At 39.3% G+C, this 27096-nt stretch overlaps 1 protein-coding gene across 1 annotated transcript in view; it reads left to right on the top strand.

Annotated features, from left to right (window-relative positions):
* Positions 1 to 27096, top strand: part of znf512 (zinc finger protein 512) — a 53885-nt gene that overhangs the window by 9414 nt on the left and 17375 nt on the right. The window contains exons 2-7 of the mRNA XM_059981685.1: positions 729 to 819; positions 4013 to 4080; positions 19286 to 19356; positions 20213 to 20406; positions 24170 to 24280; positions 25990 to 26106. Of these exons, the coding sequence (XP_059837668.1) occupies positions 738 to 819; positions 4013 to 4080; positions 19286 to 19356; positions 20213 to 20406; positions 24170 to 24280; positions 25990 to 26106 (643 nt within the window). The 5' untranslated portion in view covers positions 729 to 737. The remainder of the gene's footprint in view (positions 1 to 728; positions 820 to 4012; positions 4081 to 19285; positions 19357 to 20212; positions 20407 to 24169; positions 24281 to 25989; positions 26107 to 27096) is intronic.

The raw sequence follows: 27096 nt of genomic DNA, 5'->3' as shown, positions 1-27096 counted from the left end.
AAGCTGAAGCAAAATAGTGGAAATGTCATCATGAATAAAAAGGACATGATGTACGAGGGCAGAAGAAAATTGCCAAAGTAGTGGAATAATATTGCTAAAGGAAGGGCATAATGCATTAATCATTGATAACATCTGCTTGTAAATCTATCTTTTGTGCCATTCAGAAGTTATTTTTGTTTTGTTTTTATTAATCATTTCTTTGAAGAATGAAAATGTTGATTCTCTAGACTCCCTTGATTTAATGCTTAATTTTACTTTTGGTATTTTGGTGATCTGATTATAATGGATTCAATTGTAACAGCAGTGTTTATTTCATACCCTAATAACCCTAGAGGGAAAAAATCCTTCACATATACCAATGGTGTTTTGAGAACTGGTCCTACAATAAGACATAACAGCAGAATTAGGACATTTGGCCCATCGAGTCTGCTCCAGCTTTGGATCATGGTTAATTTATTTTCCCTCTCAACCCTATTCTCCTTTCTCCCTGTGACCTTTGATGCTCTTAATAATAAGAACTTGCAGACTCTGTAGATATATCCAGTGTCTTGCCTCAACATCTGCCCATCAATCCCTTATAAAAGAGTTTCAGGTCATAATATCATTTTTTTTGTTCTAGCAAATCCTTGCATAACCATGAACACCTGTTAATTCCTCCATTAATATTCCTTGAGCCGGAAAACATAGCCATTTGCTTTATATTCTTATTGTTTGTGGTTCCTTTTCAGTTTCTTGTGATGGCACAAAAGAACAAGATAAGTTCTGCTGTGGAGGTCTCGAGCAAGAAGTTGAAATCAAAACACAAGACAAAAACACAAGGTAAATTGCAAATATGATCTTTATAGATGTGGCTTTATTAGTGACTGGGTTTTAAACTCTGTTACTTCAAAAAAATCAATTTCTTTGAGTAGATTTGAATCTAGCAATAAAGCTGCATTTTAGAAATGAAGTACAGTACAATGTATGATTAATAAGAACATATTGTTCAACTAAGAACAAATCTGGTCTAAGTCCAACAGATTTAATTTGTAGTGTCCTTTGAGGCTTTTTGGCTTATTTGGTATATATAACATAAAGATGCAAGACACGAGGTTCTGCAGGTGCCAGAAATCTAGAGCAATGCACACAAAATGGTGAAGGAACTCAGGAGGTCAGGCAGCACCTTTGGAGGGAAATAAACAGTTGACATTTTGGGCTGAGACCCTTCATCAGTATTGCACTTACAGTTATACATAAAGATGCAATTATAGTTTTGAAATAAGTAAACTACTATCAAACAAATTACTTTGCAAGTTTGCCCCAGTTGCAGATTCCACCTGTATGTTAACTTGGGAAGTTATAGATTTCAGTGCTCCACATTGTAAGGATACATCTCAGGCATGAGAAACCAACATGTGATTTACTGAGCTTGATAGTGTTAATGCGGTGTTAAAAGAAATGTCTTTTCAAAGTGTGATCTGACACACATACTTGTTCTCATTAGATATAATTACTACCCATCCAGACTGTGGAGATAGCAGAATCTAATATAAAACTCCCACAAGATAGTGCCCCATCTTTGATCAGACACAAATCATTAATTTTTGCTTACTGGGTCTTCTAGATATTTAAGCAAGAATTTTTTTTTAAATGTAGAACCAACACATGGCAGTATTTCTTTCCAGAGATCTTTTCTCAAGTCAGCCAAAGCATGCTGTAGTGGTTACGCATTTTGTTATTAATGTCCGCCTACGTTGACAAAAGTGATCCATGTTTTCCAGCATCTTACAGCGTACTATAAATGCTGGGTCAGTGTTGTGCAATGGAGGTAAAAGATAACTGTCTATCTAGTGTAAGGTTTATCATCCTGTGCAAGAGTTGACTTGAGAGTTCAGTGTCTGGATGTGATCATATACTGTAAACTTATGGCAAACGTTGGGGTGATCTTTCTTCTGGAGTGGAATTGACAAAGGCGTACAAGCTTAGAGGGAGGGGGCTGATGGGAAGGGTGGGGTACGTTGGAAGGAATAGGCAGTCAGCACAACTGTGAATATTGTGTGTCCATCTGTCCATGAGAGTGGAGAATGTGCATGTTGAGCATATGTGGATATTGCCCACAATTGCATGTTGCACAGCCCTAGGACAAGGTCTAGTCTCCAATTGCCTTACACTTGCGATTATTTTAAGACCTTGCTCTAACAAGTGCATGTTGCAGTTGTTGTGTAACAATAAACCTAGCTTATAAGAAATCATGGGTATTTTGCTAAAGGAGTTTTGCATTCTTCAAGCTTAGCTCTCTTTTGAACTCATTTACAATTCCATGAACTTCAATTGAATGTAACCCAGAGTGTGAGCATGTGCAATAAACAGCGGTCACAGAACTTGTGTTTAAAAGTTAGGCGATATTGGACAGATATGTAAGCAACTGAGGGAGAACTTACTCAGTAATCCTAGGTGTGTTTTGTAGCCTACGACAGAAACATTTTTGTAACCTTTTATCCTAGAAACATTTATTATGATGGGTCTTATACTGGATAGAGGCCATTTGAGGTTCCGCTCAGAATATGTAATAGCCTTAAGCCTTGGAAGTGTAGCTGTTGTCTTTGGAGTGACCCAGCTAAACAAAGCAAGTCCAACATTTGGCCTTTCTGTTGAAGATTGTTCCATGGCCTTTTTTTGGCTTTTTGATTTCAGTCACTTGGAGGTTCTGACTTGTATACACTTGTATCAGTGTATCCATCTTTTGCAAACTCTTCAGTAGCTGCATAGACACCTGAAGAGTAGACTATCTGATGGATGGAATCGACCAACAACTCTGATAGAGGCAAATGCCAAGTTGTTAAGCTCACCAGTGGGAGGTGGCGCTTTAGCGCAGCTGGCCCACCACCTCGAGAGAGTCTTGATCATAAGTGAGCCGAAACTCCTGAGGACAGGTGGCAGATCAACTGATGATCCCACTGGTGATGGTACAGGATAGTTAACACCTTAGTCCATGAGTATTTTCAATTCTATTTCTTCAGAGATCCTTGCCATTACCCAATATCAGAGTTATCCCCATCTCACTCCATAAGGATGATGTTTTTTGCCATAATAGTATTAGAATAGATAAAATTTGCAATATGTTAGTGATTTCACAAACTTTTAAGGAACTGTCAATGAAACAGAAGGATGAAAAAATTTTAAATTTTCTTTTAAAGAGTTGCTAAAAAAAATCCAGAAGTAAGAGTATCACATTGACTGACTACAGTACAAACATGCAACACTCCTGCATAAGGAATGAATATAGCATAAATTGTGAAACATCATTTTTGAAGAACTATGCAGTATGTGCATCAGACCATAAGACAAAGCAGAATTAGGCCATTTGTCTCATTGAGTCTGCGCCACTATAGCGGATCCTTTTTTCCCCTCCTCAGCCCCACTCCAGAACTTTCTACCCATAACCTTTGATGATGTGGCCAATCAAGAATTTATCGATCTCCATCTTAAATACACCCAAAGACCTGGCCTCAACAGCTGCCTGTGGAAACAATTTACACAAATTAAATTCACCACCCTCTGGCTAAAGGAATTTCTCCACATCTGTTTTAAATAGATGCCCCTCTATCCTAAGGCCCAGAGCCATCAAGCAAACTATATCTGATAACCCTTTCATTCCCAGAATCATCCTTGTGAACCTCTTTTAAACCCTCTCCAATGCCAGCACATCTTTTCTAAGATAAAGAGCCCAAAACTGTTCACAATACTCAAGGAAAGGCCTCACCAGTACCTCATAAAGCCTCAGCATCACATCCCTGTTCATATATTCTAGACCTCTTGAAATGAATGCTAACATTGTACTTGCCTTCCACACCAACTCATCCATTAGTTTGCATTGTTCATTATTTATCAGGTCATTTTTAGTTTTTGCTATTTCAGTCCTTATTTTTCATGTTAGCAATTGCAGGTGGAAAAAATGTGAATATGAAAAGTATGAAATTCCTATTCCATCAATTCAGATTTTAAAACTTAGTTTTTACTTGTTTATCGGCAGGAACTATAAAAGAGACTAGGAGTGAAGCAAAAGTGACAACAAAAAATACAAGCAATTTGGAATTTCAGGTAAGAGTCCATTTTCTCTTCATTTTCAGTCACGTAAATCAATACTCCTTGGCCACAGTAATCAAATTGCAGCAAAAGGCCAGAGCAATTGTTCATTGTTATCTTTTATTTAGAGCTTTTCCATGTCATAGCGAAGCCAAAACAATAATACTTTTAGAAAGGATTATACCACATGTAGCAAGTTTCATATGCCTACCTTTTACAATTTGTATCCAACACATTAAGTTTTAATAATTACTTTTTACACATTTTATATTTCCCCCTCTGAGGGTGGTAATTTGTTTCCTTAAGTAATTGTGAGGTTCACATCAGCTTGAATAGTGATTGTAAGTGTGTTAATGCAGCTAATTTTCTGAGCTGCACTTTTTGTTACTGTTGGTTTTCAGCAGCGCTCGTGTAGACTTTTAGCATTTCCTTCTCTTAGGTTTGCACTGTCTATGTGCGTATGGCTTGTTTTAATTTCACCCACTCGACATTCCAAGTAGTAAAAGAATTACTGTAGTACATGTAAAAAAAAATCTCATTTACAATCCTACAGTAGCTTTGAGAATTAATCCCACAGATTCAGTAGGTTTCACTAGGTACAGAAGATCAGAATTACAAATGTACCTTTTGTCTGTTTCCCATCTAGTCGTAGCTCTTTTTACCTAGCTATATACTTTTCCATCAGTCTAGCTTTAGTCAATCTGAGAATCAAGTTGACACTTTGATATGAATTGCAACTTTTCATTACATAGAAATACATGAATTGCAATGAAAACGTAGAGTAGAAATGTGTATTTCAGCAGATCCATACCTATTCATGATTCCAACATTTAATGGCATAAACCACTTTTTTCACCTAATTTACCTATCTTCCTCTTATGCTTTGCAGTAATCTCTCAGGTTGTTCTGGGAAAAGGCATACCTGTAAGGATGAAATAGCCCAAAGTCTTGCAGTGGCATGCAAAAGTTTGGGCTCCCCTGGTCAAAATTTCTGTTACTGCAAATAGTTAAGTAAGTAGATGAACTGATCTCCAGAAATCAAAAAGTTAAAGATGAAACATTCTTTTCAACATTTTAAACAAGATTGGTTTATTATTTATGTTTTGTACAATTTTAGAGTGGAAAAAAAAGGAAAGGAGCACCATGCAAAAGTTTGGGCACCCCAAGAGATTTGAGCTCTCATAACATTTACCAAGGTCTCAGACCTTAATTAGCTTGTTAGGGCTATGGCTTGTTCACAGTCATGGTTAGGAAAGGCCAGGTGATGCAAATTTCAAAGCTTTATAAATACCCTGACTCCTCAAACCTTGTCCCAACAATCAGCACCATGGGCTCCTCTAGGCAGCTGCCTAGCACTCTGGAAATTAAAATAAATTATTCCCACAAAGCAGGAGAAAGTTTTAAGAAGATAGCAAAGCATTTTCAGGTAGCTGTTTCCTCAGTTCGTAATGTAATTAAGAAATGACAGTTAACAGGAACGGTGGAGGTCAAGTTGAGGTCTAGAAGACCAAGAAAACTTTCCAAGGGAACTGCTAGTAGGATTGCTAGAAAGGCAAATCAAAACCCCCGTTTGACTTCAAAAGACCTTCAGGAAGATTTAGCAGACTCTGGAGTGCTGGTGCACTGTTGTACTGTGCAGCGACACCTGCACAAATATGACCTTCATGGAAGAATCATCAGAAGAAAACCTTTCTTGCGTCCTCACCACAAAATTCAGCGCCAGAAGTTTGCAAAGAAACATCTAAATAAGCCTGATGCATTTTGGAAACAAGTCCTGTGGACTGATGAAGTTAAGATAGAACTTTGTGGCCGCAATGAGCAAAGGTAGGTTTGGAGAAAAAAGGGTACAGAACTTCATGAAAATAATACCTCTCCAGTTGTTAAGCACGGGGGTGGACTGATCATGTTTTGGGCTTATGTTGTAGCCAATGGCACGGGGAACATTTCACTGGTAGAAGGAAGAAAGAATTTAATTAAATAACAGCAAATTCTGGAAGCAAACATCACACCGTATGTAAAAAAGCTGAAGGTGAAAGGAGGGTGGCTTCTACAACAGGATAATGATTCTAAACACACCTCAAAATCCACAATGGACTTCCTCAAGAGGCACAAGCTGAAGGTTTTGCCATGGTCCTCAGTCGCCCAAACTAAACATCATCAAAAATAAGTGGATAGACCTCAAAAGAGCAGTGCGTGCAAGATGACCCAAGAATCTCACAGAACTAGAAGCCTTTTGCAAGGAAGAATGGGTGAAAATCCCCTGAACAAGAGCTGAAAGACTCTTAGCTGGCTACAGAAAGCATTTGCAAGCTGTGATACTTGCCAAAGGGGGTGTTACTAAGTACTGACCATGCAGGGTACCCAAACTTTTGCTTCGGGCCCTTTTCCTTTTTTGTTATTTTGAAACTGTAAAAGATGGAAATAAAAAAGTAATCTTGCTTAAAATATTGAAGAAATGTGTCATCTTTAACTTTATACCTTTTGGAAATCAGGATATCTATTACTCGCTTAGCTATTCACAGTAACTTGAAATTTTGGCCAGGGGTACCCAAACTTTTGCATGCCACTGTATATAGGATTTTCTTGATGTATCAGTGCTTCTTCTCCTTAGGCCATTTTTACATTTGGAGATGGCCTGCTTCTATTCCTACAGATTTCCTCCAGGTACATCTATTGAATGCAATGTCTTCCCAGTTTTTAGATATTATGCTGAAGTGTTTTGGCCATCAAGGGCTCACTGACCTGCCTTCAACTGGGTGCAAAGGATCTGTTTGGGGAGACATGAGATAGGCATCCAGATGACGTGACTATCCCTTGGAGTTGTTGTTGCTTTATCATGGTGGAGATGTTGTTCATGTTGGTCTCCCCCAGTAAGCTGCTGTTAGTGCAGATAATCCTCAGAGTCTTTTATAAGGATCTTTGGTGGTACTGTTTCTGGGCTTTCAAGTGCCTACTGTAGATTGTCCATGATTCAGCTCCATGTAATAATGTAGGAAGGAAGACTACGCTATAGACCAAAAGGTTTGCATGGAGTTGTAGGTTGCGGTCTTCAAAGACTCTTCCTCAATCTTGCATAGGGTCCGCTAACATTATTCAGGTGGTTTTTGATCTCTGAATCAATGTCTGCTTTTGGGGAAAGAATGCTGCCAAGGTTATGAAAGTGGTCTGCATTTTCAAGGACAATATTATCAACTTTTATGGAATGCTAGATAAATGGCTAGATGAATTTGATGTAGTAGAGTGGAGTTAATGCACTCATTCCACTGTTTTCAAAGTAAAAAATTAATCAGAGTACATACATATCACCACATGCAATGCTGAGATTCTTTTTTCTGTGGGCATACTTAGCTAATCTATAGAGCAGTAGCTGTAAATAGGATCAATGAATAAAGAATCCTTAAAGTGAGATCATTGGTTTTGGGAACACAAGAAATAGAATGAGTGTAGTTACCCCCTTTTGTTCAGGCGTCTGATGGTTGAGGGGTAGTAACTGTTCTTGAATCTGGTGGTGCAAGTCTTGGAGCACTTGTATCTTCTATCTGATAGCAGTGAGAAAAAGACCATTGCCTAAGTGGTGAGGATCTTTGATGGATACTGTATTTCTACAGTGTTTCATGTAGATGTTGCAGGGCTTTACCCATGATGAACTGGGCTGATTCCACTACCTTTTGTAAGACTTTCCATTCAAAGGCATTAGTGTTCCTATGCCAAGCCATAATGTAGCCAGTCAGCACACTTTCCACAAATATCTATAGAAGTTTGCCAAGGTTTTTGATGACATGCCAGATCTCTGTAGACTCCTGAGGAAGTAGACGTGCTGTCATGCTTTCTTTGCAATTATAGTTATATGATGGGTGCAGGACAGTCCTCTAAGATGGTGACCTGCAGGAATTTAAAGTTTCTGATCCTCTGATGTGTACTGGCTCAGGGACCTCTGGTTTCCCTCTCCTGAAGTCCACGATTGGTTCCTTGGTCTTGCTGACATTGAGTGAGAGGTTGTTGTTATGACACCAGTCAACCAAATTTTCAATTTTCCTCTTGTATGCTGATTCATCACAACCTTTGATACGACCCATAACAGTCATACCATCAGCGAACTTGTAAGTGGTGTTGAACTGTATTTAACCACACAGTCGTAGGTGTAAAGCGATAGAGCAGGGGGCTAAGCACATATCCTTGTGGTGCTCCTGTGCTGATGGAGTTGTGGTGGTGATGCTTTTGCCAATCCAAACAGTGTGGTCTGCACCTGAGAAAATCCAGGATTTAATTGCACAAGGAGGTATTAAGGCCCAGGTCTTGAGTTTACTGATTAGTTTTGAGGGGATGATGGTGTTAAAATGCTGATCTGTAATCCATAAATTTCATCCTGTTGTATGCATCTTTGCTGTCTAGATGTTCCAGGGTTGTGTGAAGAACCAATGAGATCAAGTCAAATCAAATGGTTTATTGTCATTTAACTATGTACATGTACATAACCACATAAAGCATATAGAAATAAGACGTTTCTCCAAACCAAGGTATAAAGCGCAGTAGTACACATAACACAAATAACTCACGATAACTTAAAAAGGTAAGGATAAAAGTTTATAGATGGATCACACAGAAATAACAGACTAAAGTGCATTAATATTAAATATTGTGAGGTGTGGAATAGATTAACCAATGATATTTTGAGTACAACGTGGTGGGGAGTTCAGAAGCCTAATGGACTGGTTAAAGAAACTGTTTCCCATCGTGACCAGTCTTGTTTTTATGCATCAGAGTCTCCTGCCTGATGGTCAAAGTCATAGAGGATACTGGATGGATGGGTGAGATCCTTAATAATACTAAGGGCCCTGCGTATGCAGCACCCCTGATAAATGTCCCTAATGGATGTTAGGGAGACCCTTATTATCCTCTCAGCTGTTATCATAGTCCTTTGTAGGGACTTCTGGTCCGATGGCTCGACTACTCACGTACCAGATGGAAATGCAAATGTAACTTGTCAGGATACTCTCAATGATGCTCCCTTAAAACACAGTTAAGAAGTGATGGGGGGGGGGGGATCTTACTTGCCTCAATCTTCTTGGGAAGTGGAGGTGTTGCTGTGTCTTCTTGTTGAGGGAGGTGATATTAAGGGACCAGATGAAGTCATCTGTGATGTGAACTCCCATGAACTTTACTTATACAGAGGAGACATGTATTCGCAAAGGGGGTAGGTGCATCTACACCTTTAAGTCCACAATGATTTCCTTTGCCTTCTCCATGTTCAGGCACAGGTTGTTCTTCTCACAGCAATCCACCAGCCACTCCACTTCCTCTCGAAACTCCATCTCATCTTTGTTCTTGATAAGGTCAGCCATTGTTATATCATCTGCAAACTTGATGACACAGTTTGAACTGGATCCCGTGACACAGTCATACGTCAGCAGTGCGAACAGCAACGGGCTCCTTGGGGAGCATCAGTGCTCAGTGTAATGGAATGAAAGACGTTGCTGCCCACGTGAACTTTCTGTGGCCTTACTGTTAAGAAGTCCAGTATTCAATTGCAGAGGGAGGTGTTGAGGTGCAGTTTCACCACCAGTTCTGGGGTATGATGGTATTGAACACCAAACTGAAGTTGAAAAACAGCAGATGGCATCTGCTGTAGGCCTGTTGCTTTGGGAGGCAAATTGGACTGGATCCATGTTGCCAATCAGACAGGAACTGATTTGACCATAAGGCCATAAGATATAGGAGCAGAATTAGGCCATTCGGCTCATTGAGTCTGCTCCACCATTTAATCATGGGCTCATTCAATTCTTCCAGTCATCCCCACTCCCCCGCTTTCACCCCATACCTTTTGATGCCCTGGCTAATCAAGAATCTATCTATCTCTGCCTTAAATACACCCAATGACTTGGCCTCTACAGCCGCTCGTGGCAATAAATTCCACCTATTTACCACCCTCTGACTAAAGTAATTTCTCCACACCTCAGTTCTAAAAGGACATCCTTTAATCCTGAAGGTGTGCTCTCTTGTTCTAGCATCCCCTAACATGGCAAATAACTTTTCCATATCTAATCTGTTCAGGCCTTTTAACATACCGAATGTTTCTATGAGATCCCCCCTCATTCTCCTGAACTCCAGGGAATACAGCCCAAGAGCTGCCAGACATTCCTCATACAGTAACACTTTCATTCCTAGAATCATTCTCGTAAATCTTCTCTGAACCCTCTTCAATGTCGGTATATCCTTTCTAAAATAAGGAGCCCAAAACTGCACACGATACTCCAAGTGTGGTCTCATGAGTGCCTTATAGAGCCTCAACATCACATCCCTGCTCTTATATTCTATCCCTCTAGAAATGAATGCTAACATTGCATTCGCCTTCTTCACAACTGACTCAACCTAGAGGTTAACCTTTAGGGGATCTTGCACAGGGACCTATCTACCTATCTTTGTATTATCAGCAAATTTAGCCACAAATCCATTAAATGCTGTAGTCCAAATCATTGACATACGTTGTAAAAATCAGTGGTCCTGACTCCTATGGAACTTCACTGGTAACCAGCAACCAGCCAGAAAAGGATCACTTTATTCCCACTCTCTGTTTTCTGCCAACCGGCCAATGCTCCACCCATGCTAGTAACTTTCCTGTAATTCCACGGGCTCTTTTCTTGCTAAAAGCCTCATGTGGGGCACCTTGTCAAAGGCCTTCTGAAAATCCAAGTACACCACATCTACTGCATCTCCTTTGTCTACCCTGCTTGTAATTTCCTCAAAGAATTGCAGTAGGTTTGTCAGGTAGGTTTTCCTTTCAGGAAACCATGCTGCCTTTGGCCTACAGGTTTTCCCCGCTACTCAAAGGTAGAGTGTTCCTATGAAATGGTTCGTAAGCTGGAATGTCGTAAATTGAAGAATTTATTTATATGGGAAAAATTTGGGAGCGTTCGCAGACCCAAAAAGTAGCCTACCAAATCATGCCAAATAACACATAAAACCTAAAATAACAGTAACATATAGTAAAAGCAGGAATGATCTGATAAGTACACAGCCTATATAAAGTAGGAATACTTTTCTGCAATTATTGCAGTGCTGTCCACCATAGCAAAAATCTCACGCAAGCGCTCTTGACAGCACTCGCGGCAAAAACACTCTGCGCAAGCACTCTTGGCAGAAACACGCGGCGCAAGTGCACTTGGCAAAAAAGACACTCAGAGCAAGTGCTCTCGGCAGAAACACTTTCCAGTAACCTTTAAGCTATGAAGCTGCCAAATCATACCAAATAACACACAAAAATACACAGCCTATATAAAGTAGAAATAATGTATGCACAGTTTAGTTTCACTTACTAGAATTGGGAAGACAGCGAGCACACTGATGATGGTGTGTTAGGCCGAGTCGTCAGAGGTTGGGGTGGTGGGAGGTAGTGGAGACTGGTGTATCATCTCATTGTCATCTATTTCCATCAGGACAGGCAAGTCACCTTCTATGTCTGCCTGCCTCGATATCGAAGGTCGAGGTTTGTCGTCTGCTGTGGCTGATGTGGAAGGCTTGAAAAATGACAGCATGCTTGACTGCTTAGCCTTGCGCATTTTTCTATTGTAAATTCTCTGTAAGCACTCAAACCATCCTGCAAATATGGCCTAAACTTACGTACCCTTGCAAAATTAAAGACATACTTTTCTGCAATCATGCAGCGTAGTCAATTGCAGCGAAAATCTCACGCAATTGCTTCATGTTCAGTTCCTGGACAACTTAACTTTCAGGCTTTTCGCTACTGCATTCGGCTTTAATTGTTATCCTTTCCTCTTCATCAGCTCTTCATCTCTCAGTTCTTACATGGGATGCCAAAACCTCTTCAACATCATCTTCGTCAACTTCCACAAACCCAGCCTCCTTAGCCAAACTCACTTTGTCCTTACTTGGTTCACCATGATCAAAATGCTTTATTATGTCTAGTAACACCCTTACACGCTCTTTTAGGCTTTTCCGATACCTTTGAACTCATCTTGCTGATGGATGCACAAAATAAATCGACATAAAGCTCAGAAGCTCACAAGCATGTGTTTAAGCAATGCTGGCTAGAATGCAGTTCCAGGGGAGGAGCTTGGCTGCTCGGCATGCGTGCTGCCTTTTTTCATAACAGTGTTACACTGTTAGCGAAAATAGGTAACTAATGTAGGTCCTTTGTAACAGCGAGGTGTCGTAAAGCCAACATACGAAAAACGGGGGACACCTGTTGTCATGTGCCTCCAGGTATTCCGTAATCTCATCCCTAACAATCGATTCCAACAATTTCCCAACCACTGATGTCAGGCTAATAGTTCTATAGTTTCCTTTCTGCTGCCTCCCACAGTTCTTAAATAGTGGAGTAACATTTGCAATTTTCCTGTCATCCGGTACAATGCCAGAATCAATTGATTCTTGAAAGATCATCGTCAATGTCTCCACAATCTCTCCAGCTACTTCCTTCAGAACCTGAGGGTGCATTCCATCAGGTCCAGGAGATTTATCCACCCTCAGACCATTAAGCTTCCTGAGCACCTTCTCGGTCATAATTTTCACTGCACAAAATTCACTTCCCTGACACTCTTGAATGTCCGGAATACTGCAGATGTCTTCCACTGTGAACACTGATGCAAAATATGCATTCAGTTCCTCTGCCATCTTTGTGTGTCTCTTTATAATATCTCCAGCATCATTTTGTATTGGTCCTATATCTACCCTCGATTCTCTTTACCATTTATATACTAAAAAAAAGCTTTTTGTATCTTCTTTAATATTAGTTGCCAGCTTCCACTCATAATTCATCTTTTCCTCCCAAATGACTTTCTTAGTTTCCTTCTGAAAGTTTTTAAAAGCTCCCTAATCCTCTATCTTCCCATTAGCTCTTGCTTCTTTGTATGCCCTTTCTTTTGCTTTTACTTTGGCTCTGACTTCACTTGTCAGCCACGGTAGTGTCCTTCTTCCCTTTGAAAATTTCTTCTTATTTAGAATAAATCTGTCTGGCACTTCCCTATTTTTCACAGAAACTCCAGCCATTGCTGCTTTGCTGTCTTTCCTGCAAATGTCCTTTTCCAGTCAACATTGGCCAGTTCCCCTCTCATGTCATTGTAACTTCCTTTATTCCACTGAAATACCGACACATTGGATTTTATTTATTCCCCCTCAAATTTCAATGTGAACTCGATCATATTGTGATCACTGTTCCCTGCAGGTTCCTTAACTTTAAGCTGTCTTATCACCTTTGGATCATTGCACAACACTCAATCCAGCACAGCCAATCCCCTTTTGGGCTCAACAACAACCTGTTCTAAAAAGCCATCCCTTAGACATTCTACAAATTTTCTCTCTTGAGGTTCAGTACTGTCCTGTTTTTTCCAATCCATTTTCATGTTAAAATCCCCGACGATTATCATGACATTGCTCTTCTGACACACCTTTTCTATCTCCTGCTGTAATTTGTAATCCACATCCTGGCTGCTGTTTTCAGGCCTGTATATAACTGCCATTATGGTCCTTTTACCCTTGCATTTTTTAACTCAACTGATAGAGACTACACCTTCTACACTTTGTCTTTTCTTTCCAATGATTTAATATTATTTCTTATGCGCAGAGCCACACCAACCACTCTGCCTACTAACCTATCTTTCTGATATATCGTATATCCTTGGACATTCAGCTCTCAGTGGCAGCCATACTTTAGCCAAGTTTCAGAGATGGCCACAACGTCGTATTTACCATTCTGTAGCTGACTTTCAAGATCGTCCATTTTATTTCTTATGCTGTGTGCATTCAAATATAACATTCTCAGTCTAGTATTTGTTGCTTTCTGGTTTAACTGCACCATGCCTCCATTGCCCTGTAACTCATGCCACTGTCTTTGATTAAGCCTCATCTCCTGCCTCTTCTTTCTATAATCTTTGTTGTGCACTATCTTTGATTTACTTCTGTTTTCCTCTTCCTCAGCCCTAACATTCCAGTTCCCATCCCCTGCCAAATTAGTTTAAACCCTCCTTAACAGCTTTATTAAATGTGCACACAAGGATTTTGGACCCCTTTGGGTTCAGGTGTAACCTGTCCTTTTTGTACAGGCCATATTTCCCCCAGAAGAGACCCCAATGATCCAGGAATCTGAATCCTTCTCCCCTTCACCAGTCTCTCAGCCACACATTAATATGCCTGATCATGCTATTCTTGCACTCGCTAACATGTGGCACAGGCAGCAATCCTGAGATTACATACGGAATAAAAGGTCATGCCTTTCAGCTTCCTACCTAATTCCCTGAATTATCTCTTCAGGACCTCCTCCCTTTTTCTACCTATGTCATTGGTACTGTTACGCCTGCAGCCCCCTCCTTTGTGAGAATCGCAAGATCACTATTGGGTTGGGTCAGGAGACCCAGGAGATGAGAGAGAGACGTGCGGAATGTCTCGTTCCCCCGGCGATATAAAGCTACGGGACACAGCCATTGTCTCTTGAAGACGAACTTGTGGATTGAAATACTGTGCTACATGGAAGCCCTCAGGCAAAGTGGGCTGGTTGAGGGAGGGATTGCATCACCCCCAACCTGATTGACATCTGCGACCCTGTGAGTCAGGATAAAAGAGGGTCTGTGGGAACAGCCCCTCAGATGCACCAGAAGAAACGCTAGCGATCCCGTAATAGCGGAAGCCATCGGAAGGAGGCCACGTGCATTCGGTTCCGTTTGCCCGGAACAGGTGGCTTGTACCACGGAAAACAGCTTTTGGCTAATAATGGGGAAACCAACTCCCCACGACTCAAAGGATTGGCATCATAAAAGACCTGGGCAAGTTTAACCCATCTCTCTCTAAAACCCAAAACGCTGCAGCTTGAACGAACTAACAGTGACTTTTATATTTCCATCGGACAATACATTATCCCCTAGACAACGATAGAGCTATTTTTTATTGATTATTATTATTATACCCGCACTTTAGATTTAGTATTGACGACATATATTATCTGTATGTTTGCATTGATCTTAGTTTTTGTGCCCCTTTATCAATAAATACTCTTAAAAATAGTACCATCAGACTTCAACGGACCTCTCTATCTTTGCTGGTTAGTGACCCAGTTACGGGGTTTCGTAACAGTACAGACATGTATCAAGACTTCTGGCTGTTCACCCTCTCCCTTCAGACTACTCTGTACCCGATCCGAGTCATCCCGTACCCTGGCACCTGGGAGGCAACACACCATGCGGGTGTCTCTATCAAGCTATCAAGACTCCTGTCTGTTCCCCTCACTATGGAGTCCCCTATGACTACTGCATTCCTCATCTTCCTCTTTCTCTTCTGCTCCACGAACCAGGCTTGGTGCCAGAAAGCCAGCACCAGTCTCTCAAAACACTTCACCACTGTGGATGTAAGCGACAATGGGCGATAGTCATTGAGGTAGGTTACCACGCCTTACTTGGCATCAGTACGATTGAACCTGCTTGAAGCAGGTGGGTACCACCCACTTTCCGGAGCGAGGGGTTGAAGTTGAACACACCAACCAGTAGGTCAGCACAGGTCTTCAGTACTCAGTCAGGTGTTCCATCCGACTAGATACTTTCCTTGGATTCACTCCTCTTGAAGGCAGCCTGCATGTCAACTTCAGATATGGAGACCAAAGGATCATCGGGAGACATGGGGGTTCCTCCCTGATTTGGTGATCAAATCGAGCATAGAAGGCATTAAGCTCATCTGGGAGTAAAGCTCTGCTGTCCCCAGTGTCACAAGTTTTATCTTTGTAGGAGGTTAAGGTATTCAAGCTCTGTCACAGCTGTTGAGCATCCCTCATTGATTCCAGTCTAGTCCAGGATCTCAACTTCACCCGTGAGATGGGTTTTCAGAGATCATACCTGCATCTCTTGTAACATTCTTGATCTCCAGACTTGAATGCCTCTGATCTAGCTCTCAACAAATTCCGTATTTCTTGGTTCATGTGGGGCTTCTGATTGGGATAAACCCTGAATGATTTTGTGGATACACAGAATACAGCTATTTTAATAAAGTCTGTTTCGACCCTGGGGTAGTCATTCAGATGCTCAGATGAGTGCTTGAACACTGCCCAGTTCATTGATTCAAGGCAATCTTGTAACTGTTCCTCTGCCTCCCATGACCACCTCTTGGTTGTCTTGATCTCTAGAGCCTTGCTTTTTAGACTCTATCTATATGTGAGTAGTAGGAGTACAGCCAAATGGTTCAATTTGCCGATACAGTCTTGGAAAGGAACTTATTGTAGCATAGCAGTGATCTAGTGTGTTGGGACCTCTGGTGCAGCAAGTTGCATGCTGGTTGTAATTGGGCAGGGCCTGGTTATCATCTTCATCAAACAGGCCTGGTTAAAGTTGCCGACTACAATTTGAAATGCGTTGGGATGGGCTGTTTCTTGCCTGCAGGTGACATCATGCAGTTTTGCAAGTGCTTGCTTATAATTAGCCACTGGTGGTATACAAGCTGGTGATATGTTCACATGTTCGTATGAAGAGACTGTTCTCTATAAAATTCTGGAAGTTGCTCTTCAACTTTAGGTGGATATGGACCACAGTATACACAGCTGTGATAATAACAGCCGTGAACTCCCTAAGCAGCCAGTAAGGTCTACACAGCAGCACCAGGTACTCCAGATCCCGGGAACAAAAGGATTTGAGAGCATGCATGTTCTGGGGGTTGCACCAGGCATTATTGACCATGAGGCATACCCTACCTCCTAGGCTCTGAATTTGCCACCCTCGGCAGTCTTATTTTCTGCTCCCTGGGTTTTGTAGTATTACTATTGAGGGATGTTTTTTTCCAATATCCTGTCAGCCTGGGACCAATGATAGCCGGCTGGTGGCGTAGTGGCATCAGCGCTGGATTTCGAAGCGAAGGCTCCCGAGTTCGAATCCAGCTGGCTCCTTTGCATGTTTTCCACACGTCAAGCCAGCAACACAGCCTCATAAAAACAAGAAAGACTGCTAAAAAAAAACACTGTCATAACGGTGTCCCGATGACTCCATTCAGAGTTAAGGGCTTTCTACTTCTGGACCAATGATGAGGCTGGAGTGAATAGTTGCTATGGAATAGAGTCAAGGAATTAGGATAGAGGACAAGATCTAGGCTGAGAACTTTGGTTCTTTCTATAAACATGGGTTATCTTTCTCTTCTTGATGGGCCCTCCTTATCAGGGTAGGCCTTTCATTGTTGGGGCTTCAAATGGTTTTGACTGTACTTGGAGCATTTATGTTTTTTGCAGTTATCGACAGCTGCTTGATCTCTAACACTTTTTTCCACTCACTGTTTGTTTATTTTGATAACATCTGTTTTGGACTTAAGCTTTGGTTTAATAAATTAATATGGCTGTCATCTAGTAGAAATTATCCATGAATTCACAAAGTTTACTGTTGAGAAAGTGGAAGGTAATCGCCATTCTGCAAACTTAGAGGAGCCCATGGTCTCCTTATAAATAGTTTTGATGAGTAAATGTCACCTCTAGAATGTGTCTTGCTCACAACAAAGCACATTACAGAAACCAATATTCCACTCCATGGACTCTGTATATACTTTGTGCTGCCTCAGTAAAGCAACCAGCATAATCAAAGACCCCATCCATCCACAATATTCTCTCTTCTTCACCCTCTCAATGAACAGACAATGCTCAAAGGCAGCTTCTAGCCCACTGTTTTAAGTCTATAGATAAACGCTGTTTCATTTCATTGTAGTATGTACAGTCAGATGAAATAAATTTGAACTTGAACGGTTCCCCAGTATGATGAGCTGGATGCTTGACCTCACAATCTACCTCATGATCTTGCACGTGAATGCCTAATGTTGTAGTTGTTGCATTTTATTCTGCATTCTGTTATGGTGTTGCCTCAATGCCCTGTGTAATGATTTAATCTGTATGAATGGTTTGCAAGACAAGCTTTTTACTCAGTACATGTGACAACAATAAACCATTTCCAATTCCTAAATAAAACAGAAAACTGTGCTGGCATACAGAGATAAAAATATTTTCATTATAGTGTCATTTTATAGTGGCAGATCTGCACCAAGTCAGTAACTGGAAAATATGATTTATATTGTATATGAATGTAGTGTTCACATTGTTTTATGGGAGATAAAGTTGCCTATCTCTTGGGAAACTGATTAAAATCTTAGACCGCAGGAGTGATGGAGAATACCCAAGTTAAATTAGTAACTTGAAGCCAGCTATGAAAGCATTATTTATTTGGCATGGTTTGAGCAGTCGGTATATTAACTGCATAATTATATTAATGAGGTTCTTTATAGAACCTACCTGCAGACGCCAAGCTCAAACATTTATGCCTGAATACACAACTTGATTCCCAATCTGTAAGGCTACCAGATAGCAACAGAGAAAGTAGTTTTTTACAACATTATGCAGTTAAATAGATCTTCCTTCTTCTATGTTCCTGATCCAAATCAGCATTTCCAAATCTCCACTGACCATATCTCCTTTCAAATGTGCAATTATTGGAGCATTTGTAAGCTTGCACCAGCTCGGAATACTGTAATATCATTTTTATTATTATGCATTGAGAAGTGAAAAAGTGACTAACATCAACTTGTATGATGTATATATGGACAGAATTATACAGAGAAGACATGTTTTAAGGTACATATTTCTAGTAGCTAAACTAAAGATAACTTGAATTTATTAATAGATCATAGAAGATTACTTTCAATTTCACCCACTGGGAGATAACCTGCCTAAATGAGTTTTCAGCCTGATACACATTCTGACTCATTTTGATTTAAAAAGAAAAAAAATAAATCCTGAAATTCTCCACTGGTGGAAAATATGCTTACCTGTGTCATCATCCAATTCTGGGTAGAAATAACATGAATTATGTAGGAAGAATGTAATGTTAGAAGCTCTGCTCTTGGTCATTATTTCAGTTCTTCAACAATATGTTGGAAAATCTTAGAAAATTCATCTGGCACTTCAGAAAATTTTAAGCATGATATATGTTATGGTAGTGAAAAACTAACTGCAAGGCCAACATATTTTTTGACTTTGGAATTATGAATTTAGAAAGAAAAGGTGTACTGATTTCTTAAACTAATATTCATTCTTGAGCTATAGAAATCTGATGGAGTTTGAATAATATGTTATGAAGAATAATACAATTTGTATTGCAGAGTACCTAGCTAACTTGATTTTTATCTCTGTGAAGTATATATTACAACTGGGTGTGCATTCCACAATCACTTAATAATAATTTGAGGATTTTCTTTTCAGACTACTGAATCTCCTGAAAAAGACTTGGAACCAAGAATTCAAAAGATAAAGATCACTTTGGGAGATGAGAAGTACGTATAGTTGAAGAGATTGAATAATTTTGTTTTTGTTTAAAATTCTGAAATAGGAAGTTTTATATTTGTTTTTCAATAGAGCATTTCCCTTCAAATCATTAGTTAGCTATCTTGCAGATTTTTATGTTTAGTCTTTAATGAATTTTTTTACTTTCCTGGTGAATTTTGGCAGAAGAATCAGGAGTGACATAAGAAGGTATTTTATAAATCAGTGTGTTGTTATCAGGAGTGTCCTTCCTGAAAGGGGGGTGGAAGCACTGAAAATAGTAAAAATTTAAAATAGTAGCAAAGTGAGATTATTTGGAGAAATCAACCACAGCTAGCACAGGCAAAATAAGGTGAATAGCCCCTCCTTTTTGTACTGTAATAACTTGCACTTATGTGGTCTCCTTTCAAGCAGAACCAGCACTTTTTAAAGTATTTAGGGCATAGACATAGACCTGAACTCCACATTGACATCTTCCAATCTCTTTGTTCTTAACCCTAAAAGCGTATCCATTTATGTCCTTTTCTCACTGGCTTCCCACTAAATGCATCTAGGTTTTTATTATTCTAACTGCCTATAGTAATCAATTTACTTTCTAATCATTGTCCAGATAAAAATTTCTCTTTGATTCCCTGTTTAATTTACCAGTGTTTTTTTTTAATATTCATCCTAGTTTTAGTTTTACCAGAAAATGGGAATTTAATTTTGAAATACATAGTGAGGATTCCAAATAACGTGTTTAATAATTTGTTCCAAATAATTTGTCCAGAGCTATTAGTTATCTCTTTAATATTCCTTTTCACTATTTAAATGTGCTTGTGTCATAAACCAATCACAAAGTTTACTTAAACTTTTTTTTCTTATTAGGGATAAACAATACAAAAGTAACTTTGTTCCCAAGGATAGCCAAGAGGAATCTTTCAGTGATGCTTCGTCTTCAACCTCGGAAGATAAAGCTAATGGAGAGGATGATGGACAACTGGCAATTCGCAAACCAAGATACTGGTTAGAGATGAAGGGAATGGAGGCTTATGTAGAAAATTGTAAGCAGAAAGGGAAAGGTAAATTGTGTAGTTTGTGCAGAATCTCTGATCTTCATAAACTTGAAAATGGGTAGATTACTTTGCATCAGAATTGACTCTAAGTCATTTAACTGCAGGGAAGATTTACATTTCTATCACTAGCATTCTTAATTTTCAAGGAATGGTTTTGGTACAGTTGGAAATTGATCTTATATAAATTAACTAAAGAGTTTTTACATAATATCAATTGATATTTCAAAGATTCTGTATTGTACTCCAAATTCCAAACAAAACAGCATATTTTGGGCAGTATACAAAACATAATTGAATTTACTCTCAATGCAACTGTTGGTCTGGATACGAGAATGCTGAGCTCTTGTTTTAAATATTCCTTCTTTGAATTGAATTTTCTTAGAACTTATTACATTCTGGAAACATGTTTAATGGGTGAAATGTGTAAAGAGAGCACACATATACAGTGATGTAGTAATTAAATTACTGAATTGGCATCCAGAGGTATGGACTGTTGATCAGAAGATGAAAGGTCATAGATTTACATTCAGTTATTATTAATTCAGAATTAAAAGGTCTATACTGTAAATTGTTGATAGCTATAAAAGCTACCAGACTGCTGTGAAAATCCAAGTGCTTCGATGATGCCTTTCAGGAAAGGAAGTCTACCAAGGTAGTGCTATAACGTGTACTACAGATCCACTAACATTGTTACTCTTGGCTTTCCTCTAAAGTGACCCAGCAAGTGCTAAGTACAGCTTTGCTAATAGAATTTTTGGAGCAGGTCAGAGAAACTATTACAGCGGATAATTGCTTAGTTTAATTCGTACTGTTTAAATGTTCTATTTTTCTTTGTTATTCTGCGGACTACTTCTTTAATTTGTTTAAAACAACTGTGATGAAAAGCGAAGTGGATATTGTATTTCCCCATATCTGTTTTGTTCTGACTATGTTTTATGCATAAGAGTTGTATTTACAGTTGCAAGAAAAGGTTTGTGAACTTGTTGCTATTACCTGGTTTTCTGCACTAATTACTCATAAAATGCGATCTGATCTTCATCTAAGTCACAAGCACAATCTGCCTAAATTAATAACACACAAGCAATTGTATTTTTCACGTCTTTATTGAACGCATTGTTTAATCATTTGTAGTCCAGGCTGGAAAAAGTATGTGAACCTTTGTATTTAATAACTGGTGGAACCTCCATTAGCAGCAATAACCTCCACCAAACATTTTCTGTAGCTGCTAATCAGACTTGGACAAAGGCGAGAAGGAGCTTTAGATCATTCCTCCATACAAAACTATTTCAGCTCGTCAATATTTCTGGTTACCTTGCATGAACAGCCCTCTTCAGGTTATGCCACAGCATGTCAATTGGGTTAAGGTCTGGACTTTGACTTGGCTATTCCAAAACACAAGTTTTCTTCTTTTTAAACCATTCTATTGTTAATTTACTCTTACATTTTGGATCATTGTCTTGTTGAACCATCCAACTTCTTTTAAGCTTCAGGTGACAAACCATTACCCTGACATTCTCCTGTAAAATGTCTTGATACAATTTTGAATTCATTGTTCCAGTAATGATTGCATACTGCCCAGGCCCTAAGGCAGCGAAGCATTTTCAAACCTTGATATTCCTTTCACCATGCTTCACAGTTGGGATGAGCTTTTGGTGTTGCCAAAAAGTTCAACTTCTGTCTTATCTGTCTACAGAACATTGTGCAACATCCAGCTGGTCTTTTGCAAACTTGAGGCATGCAACAATGTTTTTTTTTTGAGACCAGTAGTTTCCTCTGTGGGGTCTTTCCATGGCTCCATTCTTGGTCATTGTTTTTCTTATAGTGAACACATGAGCAGAGACTTTAGCAAGTCCTAGAGATTGTTGCAGGTATTTTGCTGTTACCCTTGGGTCGTTTTTCACCTCCTTCAGCATTGCACAATGTGCTCTTGGTGTGATCTTTGCAGGATGCCCACTCCCATGGAGAGTTGCAACAGTACACCCTTTCCTCATAATATGCGGGGGATACGTTCCTCATAGTCGGCGCATAATGTGAAAACGCGTAATCTGAATAATTATTTAGATGGAGAAAATAGGAATGCGTTCCAGAGGGCTTCCTAAATATGTTTTATCAATAATTTATTAACATTTTCATACCAATACGACACAAGGAAACATTTGTATATTTCATCTATTTAAGGTAATATTCAATGTAATAAATCATAGAAAGTTAACATAGTAGGGTGTACAGTACTCACTAATAGTGGGAGGTGTGTTCGCTCCAGGAGATGAGTGGGTGTTGTGGTGTCGGGCAGCTTTACATGGATAAGGTGGATGGTTGTGGGTCGTCAGGATCATCAAGCACAGCAAGGGGTGAAGGAAGACTCACAGAACTCTTAGAACTGCCGGCAGCAGATGACACCGGTTTGAAGAAAGTGGTTTCTTTGGGTTGTTTGCTTGGTAGCATTTTGTTTATCGGCATAAATTTGCTTGTAGGGAAGAAGGGTTGACGGCAGGGAACAACTGAAATGCTGACTCCGTTCTAAACTTGGGTCCACGTCCATCGCCGTTTGTGCCAAGTGTTCTGACTTCAACCATTCCCTTACCGTTGGTAAACTCCTGGGATTTTCAAAATCGTCTGTTGCTTGCAGCATCTGAGAGATAGTTCGCCGTTTTTTTTGTGGTTGAGTGGTTGAATCAGCGATGTTGTGTTAGGCAGCAGGAAATGCACTGTTATGTTAGGATGAATGCTGTCCAAACATTTAGGGTAGGCTGGCACATTGTCAAGCAACAAAAGAACTTTAAAGCAAGATTCTGTTCCCGACAGCAGCGTCCCAGAGCTGTGTTACCTTCAGCTGATGCCGCGCTGTTTACAATTTCCAACTTTTTTTCAAGGTTAAAGTGGTTCTCTACCACTCGGATGATGGCCTAGAACATGACATCAGACACTTAGGAGGCATAGTTAAATATTTCAAGCACAAAATCACTGCACCATAGGTAAAACCAACAGAAGTTTAAGAGCGCAAGATCGCAAATCCACACCTTGCCAAAACCAATGCGAGACTGGCAGGAGTGAGATTGTGAGGCATGCGCACGTGATTTCTATTGGCGGGAAAGCAGTGCTCCTTGCATAACTGTGAGTTTTGGACATATATAAGGAGACATTGGTAGAAATAGGTTCCTTGCGTAACAGTGAATTGGCATAGTCTGAAGACACATATAACGAGGATTAGAGTGTACTGAATTTTTCTCTATTTGTAGGCCTGACTGTGGTCTGATGAACACTCAGATCTTTCGAAATGCTTTTGTAGTCTTTTCCAGCTTCATGCATCTCTCCAATTCTTCTAAGGTCCAATGAAAGTTGTTTTGATTGAGACTTGGTGTCTTTTTATAGGGCAAGACACTTCTACAACCCACACCTCCAATCTCATCTCATTGATTGGAGCACCTTACTCCAAATAGCTTTTGTAGAAGACATTACCCCAGAGGTTTACATACTTTTTTTAAACTAGACTGTGATTATTTAAATGGTGTGCTCAGTGTTGACGAGAAGTACAATTGTTTGTGTGTTTTAGCTTAGGCAGATTGTGCTTCTCTATCATTGTGACTTAAATGAAGATCAGGCCACATTTTATGAGTAAATAATGCAGAAAACCAGGCAGTTGCAAAGGGTTCACAAATTTTTTCTTGCAACTGTATATTATGTAGTATTTTAGCAAATCAGTACATTTGTCATATTCCTAAAGCTAAAACGATACTTTTAAAAGTTAAACTAGGTACTTTTATAACAGAGAGCAAAGCCATGCAGAAGAAAAGAAAGATGCGAAGTACTGATAGTGAAGATGATGATGATGATGATGATGATGACGATGTATCTTCTCATAAAGGAAGAAAGCTAACAGGTATAAAATGTGAACAAATTTAAAACATTCAAATAACAGTTATTTCTGATGCTTCATTCAAGCCTAACTAAGCCTTAACATGTGTGCAGCGGCAAAGGGCAGTTGGTTAGATTTAAATATGAATTTTAAAGCTTAGATTTGCTGTCACTGGGGACCAATTGGATTGTGACCCTCTAGAGGGTGTACATAACTTATGAGTGGTCATATTGAAGAACCTCATTAAATAAAGAAATGTAAACCAGGGGACTTACAACCAAAAAAAGTCTTGTACAGAAAGTGAAAATTATTTTTAAAAAGCAGAATCAAGAAGAAGAAAAAATACATCAAAAACGGATTCAAAATGTGGAGAAATGAAAGTTCATGTTTGTAAAAATATATTATGAGCTCCAAAATGATATTCAACCAAGTAATGATTAATCAATAAATAGTCGTCCATTGGAATTTGCCATTCCTGGCTCCTTCAAGAGCATTTAATTTGTTAATATTGTGCAAGTTACTTACTTCTAAACCCCATAATCATTCAAAGCTCATGTTCCTTTGTTCACTGGTATATTGAGCGTATGGGAGGAAGAGAATTGGTGTAATTTAAAATTCACAACTCATATCCTCACACATCCAGTATCATGCAATACTCCTTTTGCCCATCATAGATGTCTATTTTCTTGCCAAAATACAAATGTTTAGCTATCACTACCTGAGAAATCCATAGATCCATGCTCCTGGTCAGTCAGTATCTGATCACAATGATTTCAATCAGTATCACATCTCTCCTTTAGGCCATTTATACTCATCAGGCCTGTTATTTGTAGCTACATTTCTTCTGTTGATCATTTGTGTTAGCAAACCTATTGCCTGTCGTTTCATTCCTACAGAGCTAAGTTGTTTCAGGAGTAAGCCCATGGCCCCTTTATCTTTTTTTCCATCCTGCAGCTGTTCTATACCCTGCTGATCCAGAGTTAATGAGTCAGATTAGTCTTCCATAAGTACTGTTCCTTAATCTTGGTTGCCTTGCTTAACCTATTCTTAATAGTGATCTGCAGCCCCTAATTGTCATGAATGTTATTACAAAGACTGCAACAATCCAGTGAATTGTTTATCTTCAGGAAGATATTCCAGTGGACCCTTTATTACTTACTGGTTTACTGTAATCAGTAAGTAATTAATAGGATGGACATTTGTGGTCCTGCAATGTACTTTATACCTGCGGCATCAGGACTCAAGTACCAAGAAATAAATCTAAAGTATTTGGTAAACCTATAATAAAGAAGAAATAAATGAAAGATTTCTATTACAATATTAATTTTTGCAACCTTAGGGTATCCAGAGTGCCATTGAAATCCTTCTGAAATGCTGTCTGTGCTGTATTAAAAAATTTACGACAGCCAGTTTGTGTGCAGCAAACTTGCTAACAGTGAAAAAGATTGGAAAATTTTTCAGTGGCTAGATTGAATGATGGATAGTGAGCACTGGTAATGTCCCCTACCCCACCAAAGGGTAATGGTTTAAGACCTTTTATTCCCATCTGGGAAAACTGACAAGCCATAACTTTTGCATCAAATAGTGCATCTATGAGAGTGGAACACACTTGCCTGCTTAGAACATCTGTATAAAGCACCTGTGTGAATTTAATATGTTGTATCCATCGGTAACTTAGAATGTTGAGCCTGATATAGATTGTTTGTTCATTTAAAACTATCTTTCATTTACAGTAACAAATACATTTTCTAAAAAACAAAAGTCCTTTAAAGTCAATGCCAAAGTGCAGAGTCAAAAATCTGGAAATCGTTCTCGGTATGTGCGAAAAGAACTACCTTCGTATCCAGCAGGTAGGAGGTAAATGCTAGCTGTGTTGAAATTAACATTGTTGCAGAGTTTCCCCTTTTATTTAAATATTCCTATCAGGTGATATCTTTGTAGATAAAGGAACTGGTTGTAATATTGGAACAGGTCAGTGCAAAATATGTTAGGAGGTAATATGATTGCCCTGTGATTAAGTTAAAGCACCTCCTAAAATTTGTTTTAGAAGGCTTATTCAATTCAGTACATTTTTATTGTAAGCTCAACTACAGGGGATGTGTTTGAAAACTTCATTTTGAACCAGATAATTCTGATTATTCTATTATGGACATTTAGATATACAAAAAGATTCAAGTTGTCTGTGCTGCTTTATACCATTAGTTTCAAAATGCATCCTACTGCTCTTTGATCTCTTTGCTCTGCACCTTAAAATATTTACTTTTTACAAATTTTCAACAGCTGCTTGCACTCTTTGTAATCAATTTAGTTTGATGATCATTCTTACCAGCTCCCCAGTCAGATGAGGTATTAAAAATTTGTTTTATTTGACCAAATGTTTCAGGTTTCTGCTCAGAATTTCCATTCATACTGGTAAGTTAATGCTTAGTAAGCTGATACAGATTTATTGCAGAGCTGGTACATTAAATAATGCAATGGTGGTGGGATTCATCACTTGGTTTGCTCTGTTGCTGGACTCCATGTGGACTTTATACAGCGAGCTAGAGTGAATATTCTATGGTACAGGATCTGAGACTTCATTGAATATTTTAGAGAAATATTGGTCTACAAGATGTGGTTAGTCCCTCTGCATCCAACTGAGTAAGTGTGAAAATGGATAGCCTTGGAGCAGCAATTCAGGCCTTTATGAAGTGGCCAGTTGTTGTCTATGTACTTTTGAATATCTTTTTCCCTGTCAGATTTTTTGGAAGAGGTCCTGGATATATATTCTTCCACTTCTTTTTCATTACCCTGATAGATTTAACTTTCTTATTTACAGCAACCCAGCAGGACTTACATAC

Source organism: Hypanus sabinus, chromosome 10 (genome assembly GCF_030144855.1).
Source record: "Hypanus sabinus isolate sHypSab1 chromosome 10, sHypSab1.hap1, whole genome shotgun sequence".
Lineage (NCBI taxonomy): Eukaryota > Metazoa > Chordata > Chondrichthyes > Myliobatiformes > Dasyatidae > Hypanus > Hypanus sabinus.
Note: the sequence above shows the minus strand (reverse complement) of the source record. Positions and strands in the feature narration are given on the sequence as shown.